This window comes from Aspergillus vadensis (genome assembly GCF_003184925.1).
Source record: "Aspergillus vadensis CBS 113365 unplaced genomic scaffold BO88scaffold_25, whole genome shotgun sequence".
NCBI classification, from domain to species: Eukaryota; Fungi; Ascomycota; class Eurotiomycetes; order Eurotiales; family Aspergillaceae; genus Aspergillus; species Aspergillus vadensis.
This window is the reverse complement of record NW_020292063.1, coordinates 104,110-125,480: the sequence shown is the minus strand read 5'-3', so window position 1 is coordinate 125,480 and position 21,371 is coordinate 104,110. Positions and strand designations below refer to the sequence as shown.

The following is a 21,371-nucleotide window of genomic DNA, read 5'->3' as shown; positions in this document are numbered from 1 at the left end:
TCACTGGCCATGCCGTTTGCTTTCTCGAATAATTGGTAATGTTGAAACCAGTATTCGGCAGCATAGCTCCGTAGCCTCAGTTCGAAACGGCTTTTATTGGCCGTGTCTCCCGCTCCCAATGGCAGCATTAGAATATCAAGACAGCGTTGGGTAATCTCGAAGTGAGCTTGCTCCTCGGAACATAGAAATTGCGATATAGGACTGTCCTGACCTATACGAACTTGGGTCTCCAAATACTCTTTCGCCGAAAAGTGGGCGAACCGAAGGACTTTATCGCACTTCTTGCTCTTGTGGTTAATGATCAATGTTTGCATGGACTGGGTCACCCATTGGCCTGTACATATTTCATAAACTGCATCACTGTCGTGAAGGCCAACTGCAGAGGCAATCTCATCTTGAGTGAGCGGTCGCAGCTGCCTCAGGAGCCATATAAACATTGCCCTTAAAAACTTCCTGTCGACTTCGCTCACAGAACTCAGATGTTTCTCGTAAATGGCTACCATGCTGGTCGGAACTTCGTTCAGCTTTGCCTCAATTTTCTTGGGGTCCTTTCGACACTCGCGTATTTCCTGAACCAATGATGTAGCCCAGAGAAAGTTCCTACCATATGTTAGCCATAGTAATGAGTATGCATAGCGGTCGGCGGGCACTGTACTTTTTAGCCCCCTCTATAAGCCGTGTCTGAATACGAGCCTTTAGGTAAATAGGGAGGTCGCTTATGCCATCACCATGCCGCATAGTAGTGTCAATGTAATTGCGAATGTCAGCTTCGAGTCCTTCCGCTACGTCAATCTCCACCAGGATGTCTTTCAGATGTCCTCGAAGACATTGTCGTATATCATCTTCATTCTTGCTGACAAGGAGAATGTGAAGGTTCGAAATCCCTGACTGAGCCAGTCGCTTTATGAGTTCGAGCAATTTGTGACGTTCTCGGTCTTCTGACTCTTTCGGAACTTCGTCGAGGCCATCTAGTATTATAAAGACGTCCTTCTGTAGCTCAAGCACTGATAGGATGCTATGCAGATATTCGATGAGTGTCTTGGTGTCAGGATAGCGTGCGAGCTTCCGGTCTTCTACCAAGGCACTGGAAATGTCTTCTGGGAAGCCCCCAAGGCTACTTCCCAACTGTCGTAGGACAAACCGCAATAACAGGTCGATGCGCGTCGTGTCTGTCTCATCGAAACGAAAGTACCACCGCAATAGTACCCGGTTTCTGTCTTTCTTGAACAGCGTTTCAAGTTGGTTGACGATGGTTGAACTGTAGAGAATTAGCCGGCTTAGAAGTAACCAGAGGGCACAAGGCGGGCGGTTCGCATACCATAAGGACGATTTTCCACATCCAGCTAGTTATTCTGTTAGTGTATGGAATTCTGTTTCTGGATATTGTTCCATACATTCACCATACAGCCAAAGCAAGGATTGTGGAGTGTCCACCCAAGTTTTGTATTCTTGACGCTCAAGCAACCACCTCCCCGCTACTTCAGTCTCATCGCTGGATACAATGGCAGACCTTAGCTTCTTGTGCTTGCCATCGCTGGCCGCAGCTATATCACTGGGGAACAGCCATTCAAGTAGCTGCGTCTGAATTTCCCCTTCATAAATCTCAGCCTCTGGGTCTTGCTACCGGAAACGACACTGTAACGTACCTGAAAGGGTCTTATCGATCTTCGCAATGCCCTTCATGATCATTGATGTACTCTTGGAAACATCTCCTAGAATTTTCTGGACCTCCTTGACTCGCTTCATCTCCTCTTCTTGGGCTGGTAGCATGTCAGCACGGCGTGCAACTTCCATGGTATCTACAGAATTCCACTTACTTTCAAACATGAATTGCTGCTGCTCAGCCATTATTTGCCGAAACCACTTTTCCACCATCTCGTCGCTTCCCTGAATGGCACTTTGCAAGTCCTTCAGCGGCTCCTGGGTAAGTGATTTAAAACTCTGGATAATCCGGTCTAGTCAAGATAATCAGTATTGACAACGTTCATGGGGCAGGTACATCCTTGATACCTAATCTCTTCGATGTAACTGCCTGCTTCACTTTTGCAGAATATTGTAGTACACATATGTACACATTGACGATGGCATCCCCTAATTCGGTCGCATTGGATACTTGGACTCGGTGATAAAGAGCCTCGATACGAGAGTATCGAGCCAGGAGTACGGCAAGGTACTCCGAGGCTTCCCAAATGCGCTGCATCCTTTCCTGGTTGTTTTGGATAAGCTGCAAAAGTCAATCATATGTCCATCCTGTAAGAAACTAAGTCAATGATCACAGACCGTCAGACCAAAGGAAACCACCGCCCATGCAATAGACGCATAGCCTGTCGGATCAAATTTAACGACCACATCGCCCAACGCCTGAACGGTCATGACCGATTTCAAGATAGAACTTGCACGATCATATGCGTTTCCCTTCGTTTTTGACGGCCATCGCTCCTGATGAATGCGTAGTTTGCTTTTAGTCAGATTCATAACACCTTCTACGTACTCTTTGGGCAGCTTTCCCATCCGATTTATGTTCCTATCTTGCCACTTTTGAGTCAGACGCTTCCTATTCGCGTCGCCCACATCGACGGACATCCACGCCTCTTCCCATAGGTTCCGCTTAGGCTCGACCACGGCAGATTTTGGCTTCGCTGCTGCCACGCCATTGGACTTTGCCTGTACTGGCTTCGGCTTTGTAGGTTTCGAAGATGGCGTTTTCTTGGCCTTGGTGGTTGTGGCCGGCTTGGCCTTTACCTTCACCGGTGATGGTTTCTTAGGCGGGTGTGAAGTGTCATCTTGTGGTTTGACCATTTGGCTTATTGGAGAAGGGTTGGTTTGGTATTCTGAAATAGTTGATGTGTGATGACAAGGGAAGAATATTGGCAAATGAAGCTGTCATGATGGAAGATCGCGTCCTTGTGGGAGATTTGTACCCCGCGCGAGGCTCTGCAGAGGTCAAGCTGATGGGGCTGATACTATTTCATAGTGGGAAGAGCTAATGATGGTGCAGGATGAGGGGACAGAAACAAGTATCTTGATTGGAGGATTCGTATGCGTTGTCAGCTAGCTAGCCAGAAGAATACGAGGCGCCCGCTTGGCTTGGCCCTGCAGTGATACCTGCATGCTGTGGGTCACACGAAAGAAATGTGTTTGTGGGAAGTCGAGTGCAGAACGACTGTCACGCGGATTAATGATGGGAGGAGTATGGGGAGCCTATAATGATGCCTGGATATTACGGCAGGCAAGAAAGCGGCTCTAACCGCTAACCTTATTCTTGAAATATGCAGGAAAATAATACGGGTCTTGCCTGAACTGAAATTCTTGAGACCGTTGGGAGCTCAGCGAACTTAAGTTCATTGCAGTCAAATAGGTTATCCTTCCAATGATAAGTTGTAGTTATGTTTATTTTCAAAATGAAAGTAACACTCGAGATACGCAACCATCATTCCAAGATGATATGACAGCTTCATTCCCCTCAGATACTTCCCCACATCAAAGATCCTCATTTCTTGAGAAACTCAAATGTGGGTTTTGACGCAGTGATCCTACTGTGCCTCTACATACCACGGGAAGACAACATCCATATTCTCATAAAACTCCTCAGCCACTGCTCCCTCCAAGCCCCAGGCGGAGATCACCTCCATCCCAGGCCGATATCCCCACTGCGTATTGATCCTCAAATGGGCAATCCTGGCGCTCTTATCCCGACTGAAATCTATTGACTCATTACTTTCTTCTCCCGTACGATAATTAAGAAGTGAGAGCCCCATGATTTGTAGTCGCGGCATTCGCTGCGCTGCCTTACCCATGTCCCGATAGAGAATACCAAGGTCGGCACTTCTGATGTATTCCCGCCGGTCAGAATACCTGTCCTTTGGCTGAGGGTTTGCCAGCGACTCCCGAACTGCAGCTTCACGGGTTAGTGGAGGATCAAGGCCAAGTAATGGGGACCCTGTCCTTGTGTTAGTCACAAGAGATGATTGAAATATACGTAACTCAAAAGGCAGCATATGAAAAGGCAATCTGGAAGTTGAATCAAGCCCAGCAACACTTACCATCTTCGTTGTATGGAGGCACATTGAGTACTAGAAGCCGTTCGAGTTTCGGCCAGTAAGGAGCATTGGGACTGTTTTCCGCCGATGGCCAAAAAAGAGCCTTGCTAATCCGGATATGACTCAAAGTGAGTGACTGTAGCCGCATACTCAGGTTATGAAGTCGGGTGGACAGATAATCCATCCCACTAAGCCCCACATAGGTCAGTCGATGGTTGCGAAGTTCGTCGTTATGTAAAAAAGGAGACCATTCTCGGTCGGGCATAACGGAAAGCTCAAGGCTCTCCACAGAACTTGGTACACAACGAATGAAGTCGATCATTTCTAAATTAAAAGCACGCCGGTTAGCCCGTATCAATGCTTGAAGACCATGAAAGGAAATAAGAGCATACCTTGTCTTAACAAGTGACGAATATCACCTACAGAAGGACCCATCCATATAAAATCTTGCAGTAATACATGCTTCACATTGGGGAGACGTTCAAAGATCAATCCAAATGATGATAACAAGACAGCATTTAACCATGTCCCCGTTACTCCAATCGACGTGACGCATACTGGACTAGGTAAGGGTTCCAGGTGCTTTGCTTTCAGGCAGGATGGAAGTGCTTTTCGATGCTTGAACAGGATATCCCTTAAGGATGATGTGTACTCTGAATATCTGGGGGTGAAGGTTCCACAATGTGGATTGTGGTCGCTGAATACCAGTTCGAGCCCTGGATGCTGCTCTCCCCAATTGTGCAACTCCAGAAACAAGAAGCCGAGCGCTTTGTGGTACTCTTGATCATACCATTCATATAGATACTCATTGGTGTTTGCCCGATACATAAAATCAGTCACCTTTGGTAAGACAAAATATGGTTGCCAAAGGATATGTCGAATATAATTTACCCTGGCACGTCGCCTGTCATTGCCTGTAGTGCACCTGGAAAGGTTCAACACGCTTAAGTGCCCTCTAATGCATAACCTCTTCCAAATAATTGGCTCCACAATCCCCTGCCATTGACGAGAAATAACAGAGTATTTGGCTAGGCTTTGTGAACGCCAAGCCGGTGGCACATCGTAATAAGTGACTCCGGGAACACGTTTTGGACGATGTTTGTTCGCAGAGGTATCTTCAAGCAGAAAATTAAAGATGAGGCTGATTATCTCGCTGGGAAGAAAGCTCATAATTCTGAGTTGGCGGTGGTGTTGAAGTGGTTTCTGACCTTGCTGACGTCGTGCTGGGATAATTCTCTGGGTAGATCAACAAAAGCCTTACATATAGAGAATCGTAACTTGCGCACACTTGAAGTAAAACCTTCTTCATGGGAGAGAATGCAAGAATGAGATGTTATTATATACGCTATCTGGTATCGTGACGGCTTCCATCACACTATGATAGTTGGATCTAGTATCACTTATGTCAGTCTCGTTGTCCCTGGGGAATATAGGTAGCTTCCACATTACCCAAAAATTTCATACGTAAATGGAATGCACCACCTGTTTATTCCTTTTAGTACCAGAAATGGGCTTTTGAAACATAACTATGAGAAATCTATCTAGCCATATTTAGTTCATATAATGTAGATATCTGAACTTTCCCTTTGAAATGGCAAGATTGGTTGACATTGAAAGCGAAGGAAACCGGGATATCCATTGACTTACCCCCTGCCGACTTAGTGGTGCTCACCCCTCTGAAATTCCCGCAGTTACTATTGACTGCTGCATTGTATATCTATGTTTCGCTGGGACATCGGAGGAGCCCTTTAATGGACCACTTAGCTCACGTAAGACAGGGTCGCTAGTTAATTTATCGTTTCATTTACTACTTACAGTAAAGCCACTGTTTATCTTATATCATACATAACCAAAAAAAGATAGTATACTATAACGCTCCACCCACCTTCTCGACAATCCACATCGCCAACCTAACCCTCCAACTCACCCTCCTCTCCGTTCTCCTCAAATCCTCCCGCGAAATGGCCTTCGCATCCTCCTGCAACCGCTCTGTCTCAGCGCCCAACTTGCGCTTTAGCTCCGCATCGCCCGTGACGACGAGCGCCCCCACCTCCAGATCCAGACTATAGCTGCGCTTCGTGTAGTTACTACTACCCACGAAGGTCAGACTGGGGTGTTCCTCCTTGGGGAGGGTGATCCAGAGGCCCTTGGCATGGTAGGTCCAGCCACCGGGCTGGCCGACGGTGCCGCGGCGCCATTCTTTCAGCTGGATGGAGTTGGTGCGCTGAGCGTCGGCGACGCGGTCGAGGAACCGCGCGGACAGGTGCGTGTATGCGGCCGGCAGCATGCCGGAGATACCTGGGGAGCCGTAGAAGCCGTTGGCCCATGGGGAGGCGGTTAGGACGGTGCCCCTGGTGGTGGAGTCGGTATGGGAGGCGGAGGTGCTGGCGATGAGGAGGGAGGAGAGGACGGGGTGGATGTTGAAGTAGCCAGCTGTGAAGAGCCAGCGGGCGCCGGAGAAGGCGGGCGAGGTGGATAGGAGACGGAGGATGGAGGTCACGGCGGGGAATTCAGTCGAGGTGTCGTTGGGTTTGAAGAGAGAGGTGAATTGCGCGACGGGGTAGATGTAGGTTTGGTCGGGGGATTTGGGGGGCAGGGTGGACTGCTTTGGTGAGGGCTGGATGAGCGGGTTCAGGACGGTGGATGAGTAGGCGATGAAGTCCTCGGGTTGGTCGAGAGGTGAAGGCGCGCCGTTCGATACGGGCCAGTTGAGGAGGTAGCCAGCGGCGTTTTGAGAGTCGGGGAGGACTTGGAAGCTGAGACTGCATACTGCATTGTGGATGCCGGCGTAGTAGTCGGTCAGTTCCTTGGAGTGGAAGACATGATACCGGTCTATGCGGCTCGTGAAGTATTCGCTAGAGAGATTGGCTCTGGGTTGCTGTCAGTGTCTATATAGTAATCCTGGAGCGTCGCACATACCCTGACAGGATGATCTCCTCGTCAAAGCCGTACAGCTTCATGTGCTGAAGACCCCAGCCCTCGTTGATCCGACGAGGCACCCATTTCTTCTTCAACCCGGTCAGGTTGGGGGTGTGGAACATGCGAATATCCACTCTATCCGCACCGTATTTCTCAACCAGAGTAGCCAGCAGCGATGCACATGAAGGGTTGGGAGTTTCGCGCGTTCCTCGTAGAGCATCCGTGAGGATGGAGACCTTGAGCTCGGGGTTGGCCCCGAGAGCCTGGTCCAACGTGTTGATCAGGTCATGTTCCGTCTTGCCGATGTATAACGTTGAGAGGTAGATACGCTTGCGAGCCTTTTTTATTTTGTCCTATATTTTGGCACATGGTAGGATTAGTCGCAATCCATGACACTAAAGTCCGAGATATCCCCGTACCTTGAGCGTGTTGTAGAAGTTAGCCGGGGAGTCTAGAATCGTGATCCGCGACGCCGGCACCTCGAAGCAAGGCGAGATCCGATCCAACTCGGTCGTGATACTCCCTAACGGCGACGCAACAGAGGACGCAGGCGAGCTGGAGCTGGCATGGCAGGTGTTGGCCGAGAATTTGCGCTCGTATAGTAGGACTCTGCGGGCAGCTGGTCTGCGCGCAGCACATCGCAGGGTGTTACCCCCAATTCGTCCGAACATGATACCTCCCTAGTAGCTGAGCGCGTAGTAGCAGAAGACCCACAAGGAATCAAATGTAATTGCTGGAGTGCTATTGGAGAAAGTCGAGAAATATTGAGATCGAAGGACGAGCGGATGCTGCAAACCCGACAAACAACGATCCGCGCTAGACCGGATCGGGGCGGCTTCGACCTCCGGGCGGAAAGCGAGCGACGCAAGAGTCGAAGTCGAACCCGACCTGTTCTCAGTTCTAGCCATTGCTGCCCCTTTCGCTGCTCTGCACACAAGATGTCGACCATTCTTCGGACGCTGCGCAATCTGAGACGGATTGGTTTCAAGGTGAGATCTTTTACGGTTCTTCCGGGGGCATCACGGACGAGTTGCTAACTGTATCCCCTCACAGGAATATGGCCACCAAATGCAGGTATGCTGTCGAATGCTGGGAATGAAGAAGCTTGTGAAGGAGTGAAATGGATACTGACGAGACGTGCTATTTGCTGCAATAGTATATTGGTGAGTGGATTGCTGGCAGGTGGTTATGGTAGTTAGACTAACGCCATGCGATTCTAGGTGATACCAAGGCCGGTACCTTGATCGGTGTTGACCGCTACGGCAACAAGTACTTCGAGAACATGGAGGAGGAGCTTCCTCGTGGGTGATGCTGACTCTGGGTAAATGATTGTTGCTGACCATGCGCAGTCCGTACCCGCTGGGTCGACTACAAGGAGAAGGAATACGACCCCTCGCAGCTTGAGCCTGGCTGGTGAGATTCTCGCAATTGATTGCCAGATGTGACGTGCTAACTTTGCTAGGCACGCCTGGATCTCTTACATGGTGGATGCTCCCCCCACTGCCGACAAGATCATGCAGACCGGTGTCCGCAGCTGGGAGCTGCCTGAGCACAGGCCCAACCTGACCCTCAGCCGTGCTGCTTTCAAGACCTACTCTACGTGAGTTTCCTCTTGATTGCCAGTATTAAAAATCGAAAGCTAACAAGTGCAGTACCCGCCCCAAGTACTCCGCTTGGACTCCCGTTGCGGCACCCCGGTAGATGTTGGTAGAGCGTTGGCCTAGAAATCAGACCATGTTCGAAGATGTGTAAATAAATAAAGATGTCCTACTTTCCGTTTGAACTATCGCGATTGTCACAATTAGTATCCCCATTGACCTGCCAGTTCTATACAGTAGTCCGTAGTCTAATTATGCACATGAGGATATCACCGAGGTATCACAGCAACCAAATGCCAAATCAAATGCCACAAAACAGCTCCCTTGACGATGTAGATACAATAATCAGAGAACGTATATACCGGAGCCGATGTTGGACCAGTGCCGAATGGGGCGTCGGTCTTCAAGCTCGACACACCACCACAGAACATCTCTCAACTTTTGGATCTGACTTTCCGCCTCGTACGCGCGGGAGAGTGCATACCACGCCTCGGAGTTGTCCCACGCACTGCCACGCTTGGTCAACCCGGACAACAGCCCAAAGGCACGTTCGCGGGCCGCGATGCGGTTTAGGAGTCGAGGCTCTTCGTCGTCTGAATCCGGGACGGTCTTAGCCTGCGGCTTTTGCGCTTGACTCGACCGCTTCGCGTCGTCTTCGGATGATGGTTTGCTAGATTTGCTCGGGAACAGCGACAGCGTCGATACGCCGGCATCAAGCCGGGGCTTGGGAGGCTGCAAAGGCATTTTCTCTTCCCAGACGTCGAGGAGCAGATTTGACAAACCAATAATTGCCTTCGGATGATCCGCATAATGGAGAAGCGCTGTCTCGAAGTGCTCCATCGCTTCATGCGGGCGAGTCTGGTCGATGGACTGGAGACCGCGCTCGGCATAAACGTCTGCCCATAGTTCATCAGTGCTCTTGGGGACGCCCCATCCACGCTCCCTAAACGCTCTAGCGGATGTCTCTTGTGACGCCACAAGAGCTTCGAAGCGCGTTACCTGTTTGGCTGCTTCCTCGCATGCCTCGTGAGCATCCTCGAAAGATGATGCCCGACGATAGAGCCCAGCAATAAGCAGCCAAACCTTGACGAGGATGCACAGGCCATGCTTTTGGGCCTGAGTAGGTGGGACCTTGGTCACCGCCCTGGTGGGAGTGTCGAAGGCGTACGATGTAGGAAGTCGGATATCCTGCTCCGGTGGCTGCTTGGAATGCCCGGCCGGAGCGGGTGGTTGGTTGTGCTTCATATTGTGAGCCATAGGTCCCAATGGCTGCTTTGCGCTCTGGGGCTGGGCCGCTGCGTCCGACACGGCTAGTCCAACCATGTCTGGAACAGGGTTACTAGCGTCAGGCCCAGCCTGAGTCTCGCTATCGCCGTTGACATGGCTTGAGTTAGTAGCATCTGCCTTTCTCAAGGTATTGCTCCTTTTACGGGCCTGACGTGAGTCTGTGCCCTCATTAAGCCCCGACTTCTCCCCATCGGTAACTTGTATTGCCGGGGCCGAATCTGTCAAGGCCGAGTTGTCTGTCTTGGGCTCTTGTCCGAAATCTGCCCTCCTTTCAGGAGCGCGGGGTCCCTTGTGCCGTCCAAAGATGCTGCCGCGGAGGCTCTTCACAGTCCCAGCAGAGCTTTTCGGGGGAACAAGGTGCTCGTGCTCATGCTCAGCCTTGGTATTTGGCTTCTCGTTATCTTCTAGGTTCAGAGAGTGGAAAAGTGTGGCGAATAGACTAAGGAGCTGGTCGCTATGGTTAACAGCAGCTCCCGGACCCTCGACGAGTTCAACAAACGCCAACTGGGTCATCCTGGTCTCAATAATACGCTCCTTCTCGCGGACTCGTAGCTTCTCGATAAGCTCATGAGTGATGCCCGCGATCTGGTCTTGAGAAGTGTGATTCTGCTTTTGCGGTCGTCTGTCGCTATGGGCGAGGGACGTCACCGTAGCAGGGAACTGCTCAAATGCGGCTTCACACGAGCGTTCGGCAATGTCGAAGTCCTGCTTCGCGCTGAGAAGAAGAGCAAGCAGATGCCACAGGGGCACCAGATCTCTTTCCCGAGCAAAATCGGCTTGACCTGTTTTGTGCTGTGCATCGGATGTCAACGCCGACTTGACGTAGTCGATGGCACCATCTAGATCACGGTTCTCTGCTAGAAGAACAGCCAGGGTATATAAAGAGGAGCAGTTTGACTCGTCTTCAAGCTCCGGGGCCAGGCTTCTCTCCAGGTAGTCAATAGCTTCTGCCCGGATGTCGTCGCGATCTTCGTTCACGGGAGTCCAATAAGCCCAATTAGCAAGCCCGATACCGATTCCTCTGTAAGCTGCAGCGATGTCGGATGGGGGGACTGCCTGGGAGCGGGTAGAGCTAGTTTCAGGCACAATGAGAACCATGCCTTGGTCTTCATCATCCTGTACATGCTTCTCGGTAAACTCTTTCAGAAGAGATGTGAGATCCTTTGCTTTCTCGGCCTCTTTTTCCGAGCCGAAGCAACTCAGCATCGTAACACCCTCCGACACGGTGCGCAAAAGGATCCCGTCATTTTCCAGGTCTCCCGACTCAGCTCCTTTTGCCGCCCGCTCTTTGGCACTTGTGACAATTTCGATATATGAATCGAGCGCCCTCAGAGCGAGGTCATAGTCCGCGAGTGCACAATGCACGTGGAACAGACGCCTCAAAATCAAGTGTGAGTGGTATGTCTTGGTAGCAGCGCGGTAAAGAATCTATGACTATCAGCAAGTTGCTTTCCATCGTCAGTCCCTCAACTTGGAACTTACATCAAGGACATTCCTGCCGACGGCATTCTGGCCACCCTCTCCAAGCTCTTCGTCTGACCAACCGGCACCGCATAGCACCTCCCAGTTCTGAATGACTTGTTCGACCCAAGCCTCAACTTCCGGGTTGCTCGAATCAGCCGTAGGGAATTTCGTCTCGCGCAGAATGCTAGCTTCACAAAGCCCCTCAACGCGTCGGATTTCACTGGCGAGCTGCGGGCGTTCAGGTCCATTTGCAGGAGGGCAATACGGCAGGCCCTGTTGCAAGATACTTGATAGCAGATTGTAGTACGATTTCCAGGTCGGTGATTTCGAAATAGGCTCGGTAGTGCCGTCCATAAGCATGCCTTGAGGCAAGGTCATTTGCTTGACTGAAGGATGAGATGCCCACAGTCTGAAGAAACCTAGCGTCGTGGCTATCGTTTGAGCATTAGCAGCGGCAAGGTCTCTGCTGGCTTCCTCGCATGCCAGGGAGGCGCCTTGGCCCAGTAGTTTCTCAGACCAGTAGAGAAATTGGGCGCTGTTTGTAGGGGATTGGAGCTGACTGTTCACCCATGGCGTAAGCGAATGAAGGGTCTCCAGGGCGCCTTCGGGGTCGGAGGTCATGCGCTGTGCAGAACCTATCATAGATTAGCAGGTGCACATCCTCAAATCTTCACTGTGGAGCAAACGCACCCTTGAGATAGCACGCCTTGACAAGGCATGTCTTGGTCCATGGCGAGAGCTCTTCCCCTGCCTGCTCGAGCTCACTCACGGCCTCTACAAAATCTTGAGGAAACCGGGCAGCTGCCAAGCCTAGCTCATTGACAGTCCAATGTACCCATCCCAAGCAGACCTGCGCCTGGAAAACTTCTTGCTTCGATCCTTCTGCCCGGTTGACGGTGGATAGGAGTGATGGAATCAGGTCATGGAGACCGGCGGCGGAGGAAGGGCGGGGGGTGGAGGGATGCTTTTGAAGGTGTGAGGCCAGCTGGTATTCAGCGCTGGCTACTTCGAGGAGACCTGTGGCATCCCCATTAGTCCATCTGCTGGCTGGCCAGTATTTCCGGGGAAAGGCAAGTTGGCATTACATGTTCTCTGCGGAGCATGTTTGGTGACTTTCCGAATCAACTCCGGAACTTCTTCCCATTTATTCTGGCAACGCGCATTGTCCAGGGCCGTAACATAGCGATGCCCTTTATCAGAGTCTCGACCCTGTATGAGTGGTGATCGGTGCCTCGGTCAGCGGAAGGGCATGTGGTGGCAGATTGAGGGGGAAGCTTTCACAAGGTAGCCCATTGAGACGTTCCCAGGGGGGAAAGTGAGAAGCCACCACTTACAGTCATGATTGCGAAAGGTCAGACAGAGACGGAGGGATCAAAGATTACAATCTGAGGGAAGAGAAAGAAGCAGCGTCCATAACAGGGACGAATGCCCACTCGAGGCAGCAGAGAAACAAGATAATATGGCTCCGTTGACGGCGGAGACCATCTTAAGGGGAGACCCGCCGTAACGTACGTAATGTCTCGTATTATTGCCCGAGGCTTCATGTGGTCCGAGCGTCAAAGCCAAAAATTTCCAGAAAATTGGATGTTTGGAGCATCGCTCAATCTTGCGCCAATCTCGTCAATTGCTTCGCCGCGGTCGCTTGTGCAATTCCGCCCTCGTGAAGATGGCCTACATGTCCATGTCCCTCCATGCCGTCAACCACCGGTTGACCAACGTGCCTGTCAAGCAACTACCGCATCTCGCATCATGCCTCGCATCCTCCATCAGCAATTGCGGGGAGTTGCTGTCAACTCCCCAAAGCCAAAAATCGGGCAAGACGGACTCGGACAATGCCGTTCAGATTCATAAGCTCATTACTCGCTTGGGAAGTCTGCTGCAGGACCGCACGTATGAAGGTCGCTGGACCGCGGTGGTGCTTGTGAAGGCGCTTGTTGAGGCTGGCCAGTGGGAGATTCTACGTTCGAGCGAACCGTTTGTTCGGGGGCTGATCAGCATTTTGGCTGTAAGATGCTCAGTGGAAGATATGCTGCATGATAGTTGCTTACTGAATGGCTGCGCATAGAAATCCGACCCCGTCTCTACGAAGAAAATGTGCATCATCACCTTGACTCGCATCTTCCACCTGACCTACCAATATCCGACCCTCGTTCGCGAGATCACCACTCCGGCTCTACCAGGCTTCATCACCTCTGCGCTGAACCTGATCTCTGTCAAGCCATCTTCTGAGCCCGTCCGGAGACTCAAGCCGAACACGCCCTTCGTCGAAGTTGTCCTCCAAGCTGTCAATGAGCTGATCGCAAGACACCCGACTATCTTCCGTCCGTTCACCGCGCAAATCCACAGTCTCCTCCAGGTCATCATCGGATCCACATCGCCCACGTTCCCGGAACATGTCTTGGAAATTGCTCAGCAGCTGTTCATCTCCCTCCACAACTGCGCACCGAAGAACACCGGCGGCGATGAATGGAAGAGCGCCTGTCGCATGACCATTACCTCCGTGCACGCGGCGTCTTCTTACGTTCTGAGGGCTGTCGTGGAACAGTGGGAATCCGTCGACCCGTCCCTGCGACAGATGTCGCAACCGCAGAATTACAGCCAGGAAGTGGGCAACGGCCCTGACGCTCTGGGACTTGAGGGCTGGCAGGGTCTGAATTCCGGTGTCAACCGGTTGGTTGTGCTTTTGCGCATGCTTTCTGGCTTCGTCGGCACCGCTACGGCTTCTACCGTGACCATTCCGGTGGGAGCGATCCTGGATCTGACATCCCGACTGAACATGGTGGTGTATCCCTCCGGTAGCAGCGACATCCAAGCCAACCCCCAGATTGGCCGCGCGGAGCGCGAGCAGTTGCTCACCGAACTTCCTCGCATCCACGTCGCGTGCATGAAGCTCCTCCTTGATCTGGTCAACGCCCTCGAAAACAGCGCCATTCCCGTCGCACAAACCATTCTGGAGCAGGCGCTGTGGGTTTTCCGCGCGGAGCAGTTCAGCCGGGACGTCCGCACCGCCGTATACGATCTAGTCTGCGCCTTGCTCACCCGCATCGGTCCCTCCATGACCAAGCAGAGCGTGTCTTCTATGGCCTTCATCATCCGCAAATGCTGCCACGACCTTCTCCCTCCCACCGGCAACCAGAACGCCGCTACCGAGAAGCCCGACTCCAAGTCGAAGAACAAGTCCAGCAGTCAAGCCACCGTCAACGCCGACTCCTTCCTGAACCCCGGCCTGAAACAAGTCCGCCAGACCAGCTCCTCCTCGTCCTTCCCCGACCTCACACGCGCTGCTTCCGAGCTCCTCGCCGCCACGCTGACGCACACACCATCCGAATTCATGTCCCCGGCCCTCCGCGCCGAAGTCGACCGCACCCTCATCCTGACCTCAGACAAGAACGCCATGCTGGCCAGCGTCCTCAACCCTTTCCCCGCCATGCAGGGCCGTGGCGTCGGTACCAGCATCCTCCCCTTCCTGGCGCGCAGCCACCCCGCCGAAACAGAAGTGGAATGCCTCATCCGCCCGCGCATGCCCGTGGTGATGACCGGCTTGACAGCCAACGGCTACGTGCCCGTGGAAGACGACGACGATGAAGATGAAGACGAGGCAATCACCGCAGTCCCCGCATCTACATCAACCGGGTTCCTCAAGCCCACCCCCACACCCACCCTGCAACACGACGACATGATGGACGTGGAGAAGGATATTCCCTCGCCACCAAGCAAGCGCAGCTACGCCGATGAAGTCGAACAGCCTGCGGCACCAACAATCGCGACGACAAGTCCCGCCTCACAGAGCAAAAAGGCCCGGTTCGAACCAAAGGCCGCTGCTGTAACTCAGCCTCCTCTGGACGCAGCATCCCCGGCGACTTTCACCGGCACGGCCGCTATCTCTGTCCCTACGTCGTCCATTGCCGGACCGGCTCCGGTGCAGACGCCGAAGCCGGCTCAGTCTTCTATTGCGAAGCCATCTGCTGCTGCCGCCGCGGCCGGGGCAGATGATGAGAGTGATGATGAGATGCCCTCTTTGAATGTCGACCCGGATACGGAGGATGAGGATGAGGATGAGGAGTAGATGAAAACTAAGGGGTGTATGCATGTACTATATACGAGAGAAAAGTTAAAAGTGTAGCGATTATTCGAAGGTTCAACAAGCACGATTTCCTGGGAAGTAGTAACCACTTGTTACACTCACCCTTATGGAGGTAGTAAACTGAGTCCAAGGTCAGACTTAAGATACCGTTATCATGTAGTTTATCATAACCAACAAATTGTTTCCGCTTCATACTGCATGTACACATTTCCCAGACAAGATAGTAACCTAAAACAGAATCCAAACCATATCCAAGCTCTATATAGACATATACTCTTCCCATCTAAGCTCTATTCTAACTCTACATAAAGATATATAGTGTATATACCAACCAACTCATCAAGATAGACAATCATATAACCCATCAATAAATCCTCACCCCCCTATCCCAAAATCCTCCCCCTCCATCCCACCTCCCAAACCACTTCCCACTCCACCACCACCACCCCTGATCCCCATCATGCACACCAATCCCCAAACCCCTCAACAAACTCACCGGCAACGGCTCCGTAAGCCACAACCCACCCCTTGAGAAATCCTCCACCAAGGGCCCCGCCGTCCCAAACAACCAGGTCACCGCAAACAGAGCATTACAAGCCCGTCTTACCGGCCGCGGCATCCACAACCATAACGGAGAAATCAACCCTTGAACGAGAACCCCTACCGCCTGGAGAATGAAGAAGCGGAAGGGACCCGCAAGAGGATGGGTCTCGCGGTTCTGGACGTAGCTGCCGGAGGCGTGGACGAGGCCGCTGAGAGAGAAGGCGACGAAAGCAGTGAGTGTACGGCGGACTGGGCGGGAAGATGATAGACGGGAGGGGAGGAGAGAGAGGAGCCAGTGGGCCGCGGAGACGAAGCCGTAGCGGAAGAGCTGGTGCCACCAGAGGCTCCAGCAGCCGGCGAGACTGTGGTCGAGGATCGGGGTGAGGAAGGGCCCGAAGGCTGGGGGGTAGAGGTAGGGAGCGGAGAGGGGGACCGAGGTGAGGGATTTGGCGGCGTTGGGGAAGGCGAGGGAGAGGCCGCCGAAGATGAGGGGGTTTAGGCATGTCACGTAGTTGAGGGCGGCGAAGACGCCGGTGGCTGTTACTAGACAGCGGTAGATGTGGATGAGGAGGGGGTAGGGCGTTAGGTGGTGGAAGGGGAAGGGGGGTGGTGCGGGAGGAGATACGCTGCCCATGAAGTATTGGTCGCGGATCATGAGGAGTTTGATTAGGTCGAGGAGGAGGTAGGATTGGAGGAAGAGGGTGAGTGTGGTGCGGAAACGAGCGCGCATGGTGATGGGCTCTGGAGGAGTAGTTGCGTTTGCTTTTTCTTCATGATGCTCTGAGGTGTTGTTGAGCTGTGCCTGGACTGAGGCTGGTAAGGCGCCCATGGAGGAGATGCGCCAGTTCCATTCGGGCCCGCGCATGCTGGTGGCCACGCTTGTGACCCAGTTGATACGGTGAGAGAGATTCCACGGGTATGGCTGCCATATGACAGATTCAGTGCTGCTGTTGTTGGTGGTGTCTATGCCTTTTGTTTCTTTGGCATGACCGTTGGCCGCATCACCATTTGGGACAGCTGCGATAGATGATAATGGGCGGCGCTCCAGGCGTTTGAAGTCGCGCTCAACATTGCGGAAGAGAAGAATCGTCGCGGCCCAGATGGTGCTCCATACGGGAATAAGACCGGCCATGTAGCCATTACCTCCCGTGAGCATGCGTCGATGCTGGAGAACATTGCCAGTGATGCCTATGACGCACGCCAGCACCAGGGGACGAACATAGCGACCACCTTTGTGATGTGGGACAAGGAGCGCTAGAATGGACAGCACAAGTGGTAGTATCAGATGCCATAAGAGCACGGGCTTCACTTGGCCATTTTGGATGAGGGACTCGAACTGAGCTTCATTGTCGTGGATGAGGCGGCGGTATGAAAAAGGTGATTGAGAGGCGGCCATCCTTCCGATGGCCGGATCTAGGGATAAGACTAGAAAAGAGAGAAGTAAAATAAAACGAGATAAAACTATAGAATAATATTAGGTGGACTATGAAGAAACCATGAAGCCCAGATTAGTTAGGATACTCCATCGGGTGGCGACGAAGTCATCGCGATGCTGCAAGGCAAGGGATCGCCACGCTGACCGCGGGCCGGTCCTGGCCGCGTTTGCTTTTTCCTTTTGAGTTGTTCATTTGTTGAGTGTCAGAAAAAGGCCCTCACATCTAACATATCCGATCTGCAGAACTATTAGGGTCGGGATAAATATAAGGCCACCTATGTTTCAAAGTATAATTAGTTGCTGCGTAGTTTCGAGCTTCTTTTCTAAAGTGCGACCGTTGCTTCAGACGGAGAGAAAATGGATCGGTAACCATCCCGCACGTTGCTTGCCCAGGGGTATCGAAGCCGGGAAGATCCTGTGAGAGTCCATTCCAAGGGTCGATCCTGGCTGTGGCGTCGCTACTGGAACTGGAACAGCAACATGATCCAGTAAATCCCTGGCTAGTAGTATCCGATCGGAATATATCTGGCCTGTCTGGACAAGCACTAATAGCGGTATGCCAGTTTGCAGTTGGAAGCATTGCGGTGTCCAACTCAGAAACCCTGCTACTATAAAAGCCTGAGAATTCCCAGTGTGATACCCAATTAAAGATCGTTAGTCAGAGATGCGCTTTTTTGAGTCGAAATATAGCATTGACGTTGTGAAACCTGGAGGGATTCACGTTTCGTGCAAGAATGCAGGGAGACAAGGTCATCCACAATTGCTAGGAAGCACTACCGAGTGCTTTTATGCGGGATTTGAGAAGAGGATGTAAGCATCAGATCCCGAGATGGTCGAGCAAACAGCTAAAAATTTTAGCCAGAGAATTGATGAATCAATGACCGAATGAGTGGATCTCGCATATGGAGCCGGAGACCCCGAATGACTCTCTCCCATCTGGGGTAGACTAGTAGAGACTAGAGACCAAGATGGAGAGATCATGGACCCTCCTTCTAATCTCACCATTCCATGGCTCGTCACTTCATATTGTCCGTCATTCTCCTTCATTATTCACAAAATGCACAGATATGCGAGATGCTTGGTCAGAGTGCCCTCAAGCTACGCATGAATGGATTCATCAGCATAATCGACAGGACGATGGATTTCTTCATCCTTCAGACTCACAAAGCCGTTCAAACATCGGTCGGCTAAAGCCGCCCTTCTCGCGTGGCTTCGGTTCCTCTCGTATTCCGTCCCCGTCTTATGCATTCAAGAGCATGCATCCTTGTGCACTGAGGGCATTCCACCAACCATATGCCTGAACCATTCATGCTTGGGCCTCCAAACCAGGAATCGATCGCCGGATTGAGTATGTTTTATGCGACCAGCTCTTATGCACAGGAATCCCACACAACCTGGTTCACACTAATTCGTCGGTCCATCCAATGTTGTCATGCTCGTCTCGACTGGAACCTGGTGCTCCCCATTATCTGGGGCTCCCTTCCGCATGATGATTGGAAGATGCACGGCGCTCGTGCTCGCCCATAGCCCATATGGGGAGCCCAATATCGGTGTCGGTTATTGGGTTTGCGCAATCTGGGATCAGCTGCTCTATCGCCAGCTTCCTCGTTATTAGAGGCTGCAGAATCCTCCTAAACAACTAGCCTCTTCGGTGTATTTCTCATGGTCGGTTTGCTTCTTTCCATTAGTCAGTGGCCATGAATACAGGGTTGGTCCCAGTTGGCCCCCAAGATATATAATCTCGAGTTTTTTCTTTCCTCGAGTAGTGACTGTTTATTTGTGGTTTGATTCCTTCATCCACCGTGTACTGGCTGCCATTTTTCTTGCAAACGAAAAGCATCACCGAGCATGGCTGGTGACAATCTCCCGGCTGCCGGGGAGCCGGCCATGCACAACCGAATATCTTATTGGCGCCTACTGCTCGACCAAGGCGTGCTCACCCAAGAAATCCTCGACTATCCATGGGAGGGCTCTGGCACTGATGATGACCCATACCTCGTCACTTGGATTCCGAATGATCCTCGGAATCCCATGAACTTCCCCGCCTGGCGCAAATGGCTGTATACGATAACTGTGGCTTGGGCTACGCTCGCCGTGTCCTTGGTCTCGTCGGCTTACAGTGGAGGAGTCGAGCAGATAATGGAAAGCTTTCATGTGGGCACTGAGGTGGCCACGCTCGGCATTTCGCTCTTCGTGTTGGGCTTCGCAATCGGCCCTCTGCTCTGGGCCCCCATGAGCGAGCTCTGGGGCCGGCAATACCTCTTCTTCGTCAGCTATTGTGGGCTCGCGGCGTTCAATGCCGGCATCACCGGCTCCAAGAACATCGCGACCCTCATCATCCTACGCTTCTTCGCGGGCGCATTTGGATCGTCCCCCCTGACAAATGCCGGAGGAGTGGTAGCGGATTTGTTCCCCGCGAAACAGCGGGGGTTGGCTATGAGTATCTTCGCAGCAGCGCCGTTTATGGGTCCAACCATCGGCCCGGTTTGCGGAGGCTTCCTGGGGATGAACGCGGGATGGAAGTGGGTGATGGGATTCCTGGCTGCTTTCTCCGGTCTTCTTTGGATCATCGGTAGCCTGGTGGTGCCGGAGACCTACGCTCCGGTGTTATTACAGCAGCGCGCAAAGAAGCTGACCAAGGTGACGGGGAAGATCCATTTAAGTAAGACCGAGGCAGAGAAGGGGAAGGTCCCTTATTCCACCGTCTTCAAGACAGCGCTGTCGCGGCCGTGGCTTCTTCTGTTCCGTGAACCGATTGTCTTCCTACTCTCCGTCTACATGGCAATCATCTACGGGACATTGTACATGATGTTCGCAGCATTCCCCATTGTGTACGAGGAGCTGCGCGGCTGGAACCAGGGTGTCTCTGGTCTATCATTCCTGGGGGTCATGGTGGGCATGAACATGGCAGTTCTGTACAGCATCTGGGACAACAAACGGTACGAAAGAACTGATGAAGCTCATAAGGGATTTGCACCTCCAGAAGCGCGTCTGCCTCCGTGTCTGATGGCGTCGGTGATGATTCCCTTGGGCCTCTTCTGGTTCGCCTGGACGAATTACCCTTCGATCCACTTCATGGCGAGTATCGCGGCCTGCGTGCCTTTCGGGTTCGGCATGGTGCTGGTTTTCCTCAGTTTGATGAACTACCTGATCGACGCCTACACCATCTTCGCCGCCTCGGTGTTGGCCGCCAATTCCGTTCTGCGCTCAATCTTTGGCGCCGTCTTTCCGCTCTTCACGACCTACATGTACCACAACCTTGGGGTCCATTGGGCCTCCAGCATTCCCGCATTTCTGGCATTGGCATGTGTCCCCTTTCCTTTCCTATTCTACAAATACGGCCCGGCGATTCGAACCAGGTGCAAATACTCGGCGCAGTCGGATGCCTTTATGAGGAGACTGATGGAGCAAAGCACGCGAGACAATCGTGAGCCGGAGCCAGATAAGGATATTACAGAAAAAGAGACAGAAGAGAAAGAGACAGAAGTATCGCCGGTTCAGGCCTCTTCGTCCACACTCGGGGAGAAGTCGCGACTCGGTGATCTCCCTGCTGTGACAGCCGAAGACGCCGCCCGGACCCGTTCGATAGCGTCGCAAGGGTCGCGTCGACCGGGCTCTGCAAAGGCAGAGTCTGTGTACGAGGGAAATCCGTATGATGTTGATCGAGTGAACACTCGTGACTCGTTTAAAGAGTAAACAGTCGCTCCTGTAAATGTATTGTGTGTGTTGAACCTCAAACCATCTTGGCATCGGGACTTAATATTAGTGTGCGGTTAGTTGCATGGCTAGCGTTATCGTATATAGAATGGTAGATATGCATTAAATCTTACGCTCCAGAAATACAATGGGTAAAGCAGAGAATAGAATAGATCTTCTCGGTAATATCCTACAATGAATGAAGCAACTGCCCGTCACTTAAAGTATAGAGTAGTATCCACCCAAGTCACATGGGGCCGCGATTTAGCGCGTTTCTCCACTTCTTATCGAGTAAACTTATCAGT

The 21,371-nt window shown here is 52.2% G+C and overlaps 9 protein-coding genes across 9 annotated transcripts; 3 read left to right on the top strand and 6 right to left on the bottom strand.

The window, feature by feature from the left end:
• Positions 1 to 1,012: 1,012 nt before the first annotated feature.
• Positions 1,013 to 2,255, bottom strand: BO88DRAFT_138556 (uncharacterized protein). Its single transcript, XM_025701435.1, has 5 exons — positions 2,011 to 2,255; positions 1,818 to 1,955; positions 1,647 to 1,760; positions 1,319 to 1,592; positions 1,013 to 1,258 (listed from the first exon to the last, which is right to left on the bottom strand). Exons 1-4 carry the CDS (start codon positions 2,198 to 2,200, stop codon positions 1,348 to 1,350), a joined length of 687 nt encoding a protein of 228 aa, XP_025559163.1. The 5' UTR covers positions 2,201 to 2,255; the 3' UTR covers positions 1,013 to 1,258; positions 1,319 to 1,347.
• Positions 2,196 to 2,927, bottom strand: BO88DRAFT_138549 (uncharacterized protein). The gene has a single exon (XM_025701434.1). The coding sequence runs from the start codon at positions 2,797 to 2,799 to the stop codon at positions 2,266 to 2,268; it is 534 nt and encodes a 177-aa protein (XP_025559162.1). The 5' UTR covers positions 2,800 to 2,927; the 3' UTR covers positions 2,196 to 2,265.
• A 493-nt stretch (positions 2,928 to 3,420) lies between these two features.
• BO88DRAFT_395145 (uncharacterized protein) lies at positions 3,421 to 4,188 on the bottom strand (the record flags this gene model as incomplete). The annotated part of the gene is made up of 2 exons (XM_025705185.1): positions 3,421 to 3,940; positions 4,044 to 4,188. The coding sequence occupies 2 exons, from the start codon at positions 4,186 to 4,188 to the stop codon at positions 3,534 to 3,536; spliced, it is 552 nt and encodes a 183-aa protein (XP_025559161.1). The 3' UTR covers positions 3,421 to 3,533.
• Positions 4,189 to 5,776: 1,588 nt separating this feature from the next.
• On the bottom strand, positions 5,777 to 7,689 carry BO88DRAFT_395143 (CDP-diacylglycerol--glycerol-3-phosphate 3-phosphatidyltransferase). The gene is made up of 3 exons (XM_025705184.1): positions 7,379 to 7,689; positions 6,960 to 7,312; positions 5,777 to 6,910 (listed from the first exon to the last, which is right to left on the bottom strand). Exons 1-3 carry the CDS (start codon positions 7,628 to 7,630, stop codon positions 5,908 to 5,910), a joined length of 1,608 nt encoding a protein of 535 aa, XP_025559160.1. The 5' UTR covers positions 7,631 to 7,689; the 3' UTR covers positions 5,777 to 5,907.
• A 160-nt stretch (positions 7,690 to 7,849) lies between these two features.
• BO88DRAFT_407561 (complex I NDUFA12 subunit family protein) lies at positions 7,850 to 8,663 on the top strand. The gene is made up of 6 exons (XM_025707467.1): positions 7,850 to 7,948; positions 8,013 to 8,033; positions 8,116 to 8,122; positions 8,180 to 8,260; positions 8,309 to 8,372; positions 8,422 to 8,663. The coding sequence occupies exons 1-6, from the start codon at positions 7,898 to 7,900 to the stop codon at positions 8,561 to 8,563; spliced, it is 366 nt and encodes a 121-aa protein (XP_025559159.1). The 5' UTR covers positions 7,850 to 7,897; the 3' UTR covers positions 8,564 to 8,663.
• Positions 8,664 to 8,742: 79 nt separating this feature from the next.
• Positions 8,743 to 12,601, bottom strand: BO88DRAFT_490617 (putative filamentation protein (Rhf1); the record flags this gene model as incomplete). Its single annotated transcript, XM_025712795.1, has 5 exons — positions 8,743 to 11,272; positions 11,327 to 11,943; positions 11,999 to 12,325; positions 12,394 to 12,517; positions 12,590 to 12,601. 5 exons carry the CDS (start codon positions 12,599 to 12,601, stop codon positions 8,903 to 8,905), a joined length of 3,450 nt encoding a protein of 1,149 aa, XP_025559158.1. The 3' UTR covers positions 8,743 to 8,902.
• Positions 12,602 to 12,924: 323 nt separating this feature from the next.
• Positions 12,925 to 15,614, top strand: BO88DRAFT_407558 (uncharacterized protein). The gene is made up of 2 exons (XM_025707466.1): positions 12,925 to 13,313; positions 13,374 to 15,614. The coding sequence occupies exons 1-2, from the start codon at positions 12,975 to 12,977 to the stop codon at positions 15,372 to 15,374; spliced, it is 2,340 nt and encodes a 779-aa protein (XP_025559157.1). The 5' UTR covers positions 12,925 to 12,974; the 3' UTR covers positions 15,375 to 15,614.
• Positions 15,615 to 15,756: 142 nt separating this feature from the next.
• Positions 15,757 to 17,442, bottom strand: BO88DRAFT_446223 (wax synthase family protein; the record flags this gene model as incomplete). Its single annotated transcript, XM_025710272.1, has 1 exon — positions 15,757 to 17,442. Exon 1 carries the CDS (start codon positions 17,329 to 17,331, stop codon positions 15,757 to 15,759), a length of 1,575 nt encoding a protein of 524 aa, XP_025559156.1. The 5' UTR covers positions 17,332 to 17,442.
• A 1,776-nt stretch (positions 17,443 to 19,218) lies between these two features.
• Positions 19,219 to 21,180, top strand: BO88DRAFT_437931 (MFS transporter; the record flags this gene model as incomplete). Its single annotated transcript, XM_025709649.1, has 1 exon — positions 19,219 to 21,180. One exon carries the CDS (start codon positions 19,219 to 19,221, stop codon positions 21,064 to 21,066), a length of 1,848 nt encoding a protein of 615 aa, XP_025559155.1. The 3' UTR covers positions 21,067 to 21,180.
• Positions 21,181 to 21,371: the final 191 nt, after the last annotated feature.

Coding starts and splice junctions, on each gene's coding strand:
- BO88DRAFT_138556 (XM_025701435.1), bottom strand. CDS start 2,200: ATGCAGCGCATTTGGGAAGCCTCGGAGTACCTTGCCGTACTCCTGGCT. Junction 1,761..1,817: donor GCAGCAATTCATGTTTGAAA/GTAAGTGGAATT, acceptor ACATGCTACCAG/CCCAAGAAGAGGAGATGAAG. Junction 1,593..1,646: donor GATCGATAAGACCCTTTCAG/GTACGTTACAGT, acceptor AGATTTATGAAG/GGGAAATTCAGACGCAGCTA.
- BO88DRAFT_138549 (XM_025701434.1), bottom strand. CDS start 2,799: ATGGTCAAACCACAAGATGACACTTCACACCCGCCTAAGAAACCATCA.
- BO88DRAFT_395143 (XM_025705184.1), bottom strand. CDS start 7,630: ATGTTCGGACGAATTGGGGGTAACACCCTGCGATGTGCTGCGCGCAGA. Junction 7,313..7,378: donor ACTTCTACAACACGCTCAAG/GTACGGGGATAT, acceptor GCCAAAATATAG/GACAAAATAAAAAAGGCTCG. Junction 6,911..6,959: donor GAGGAGATCATCCTGTCAGG/GTATGTGCGACG, acceptor ACAGCAACCCAG/AGCCAATCTCTCTAGCGAAT.
- BO88DRAFT_407561 (XM_025707467.1), top strand. CDS start 7,898: ATGTCGACCATTCTTCGGACGCTGCGCAATCTGAGACGGATTGGTTTC. Junction 8,261..8,308: donor CATGGAGGAGGAGCTTCCTC/GTGGGTGATGCT, acceptor GACCATGCGCAG/TCCGTACCCGCTGGGTCGAC. Junction 8,373..8,421: donor TCGCAGCTTGAGCCTGGCTG/GTGAGATTCTCG, acceptor TAACTTTGCTAG/GCACGCCTGGATCTCTTACA.
- BO88DRAFT_407558 (XM_025707466.1), top strand. CDS start 12,975: ATGGCCTACATGTCCATGTCCCTCCATGCCGTCAACCACCGGTTGACC. Junction 13,314..13,373: donor GGCTGATCAGCATTTTGGCT/GTAAGATGCTCA, acceptor GGCTGCGCATAG/AAATCCGACCCCGTCTCTAC.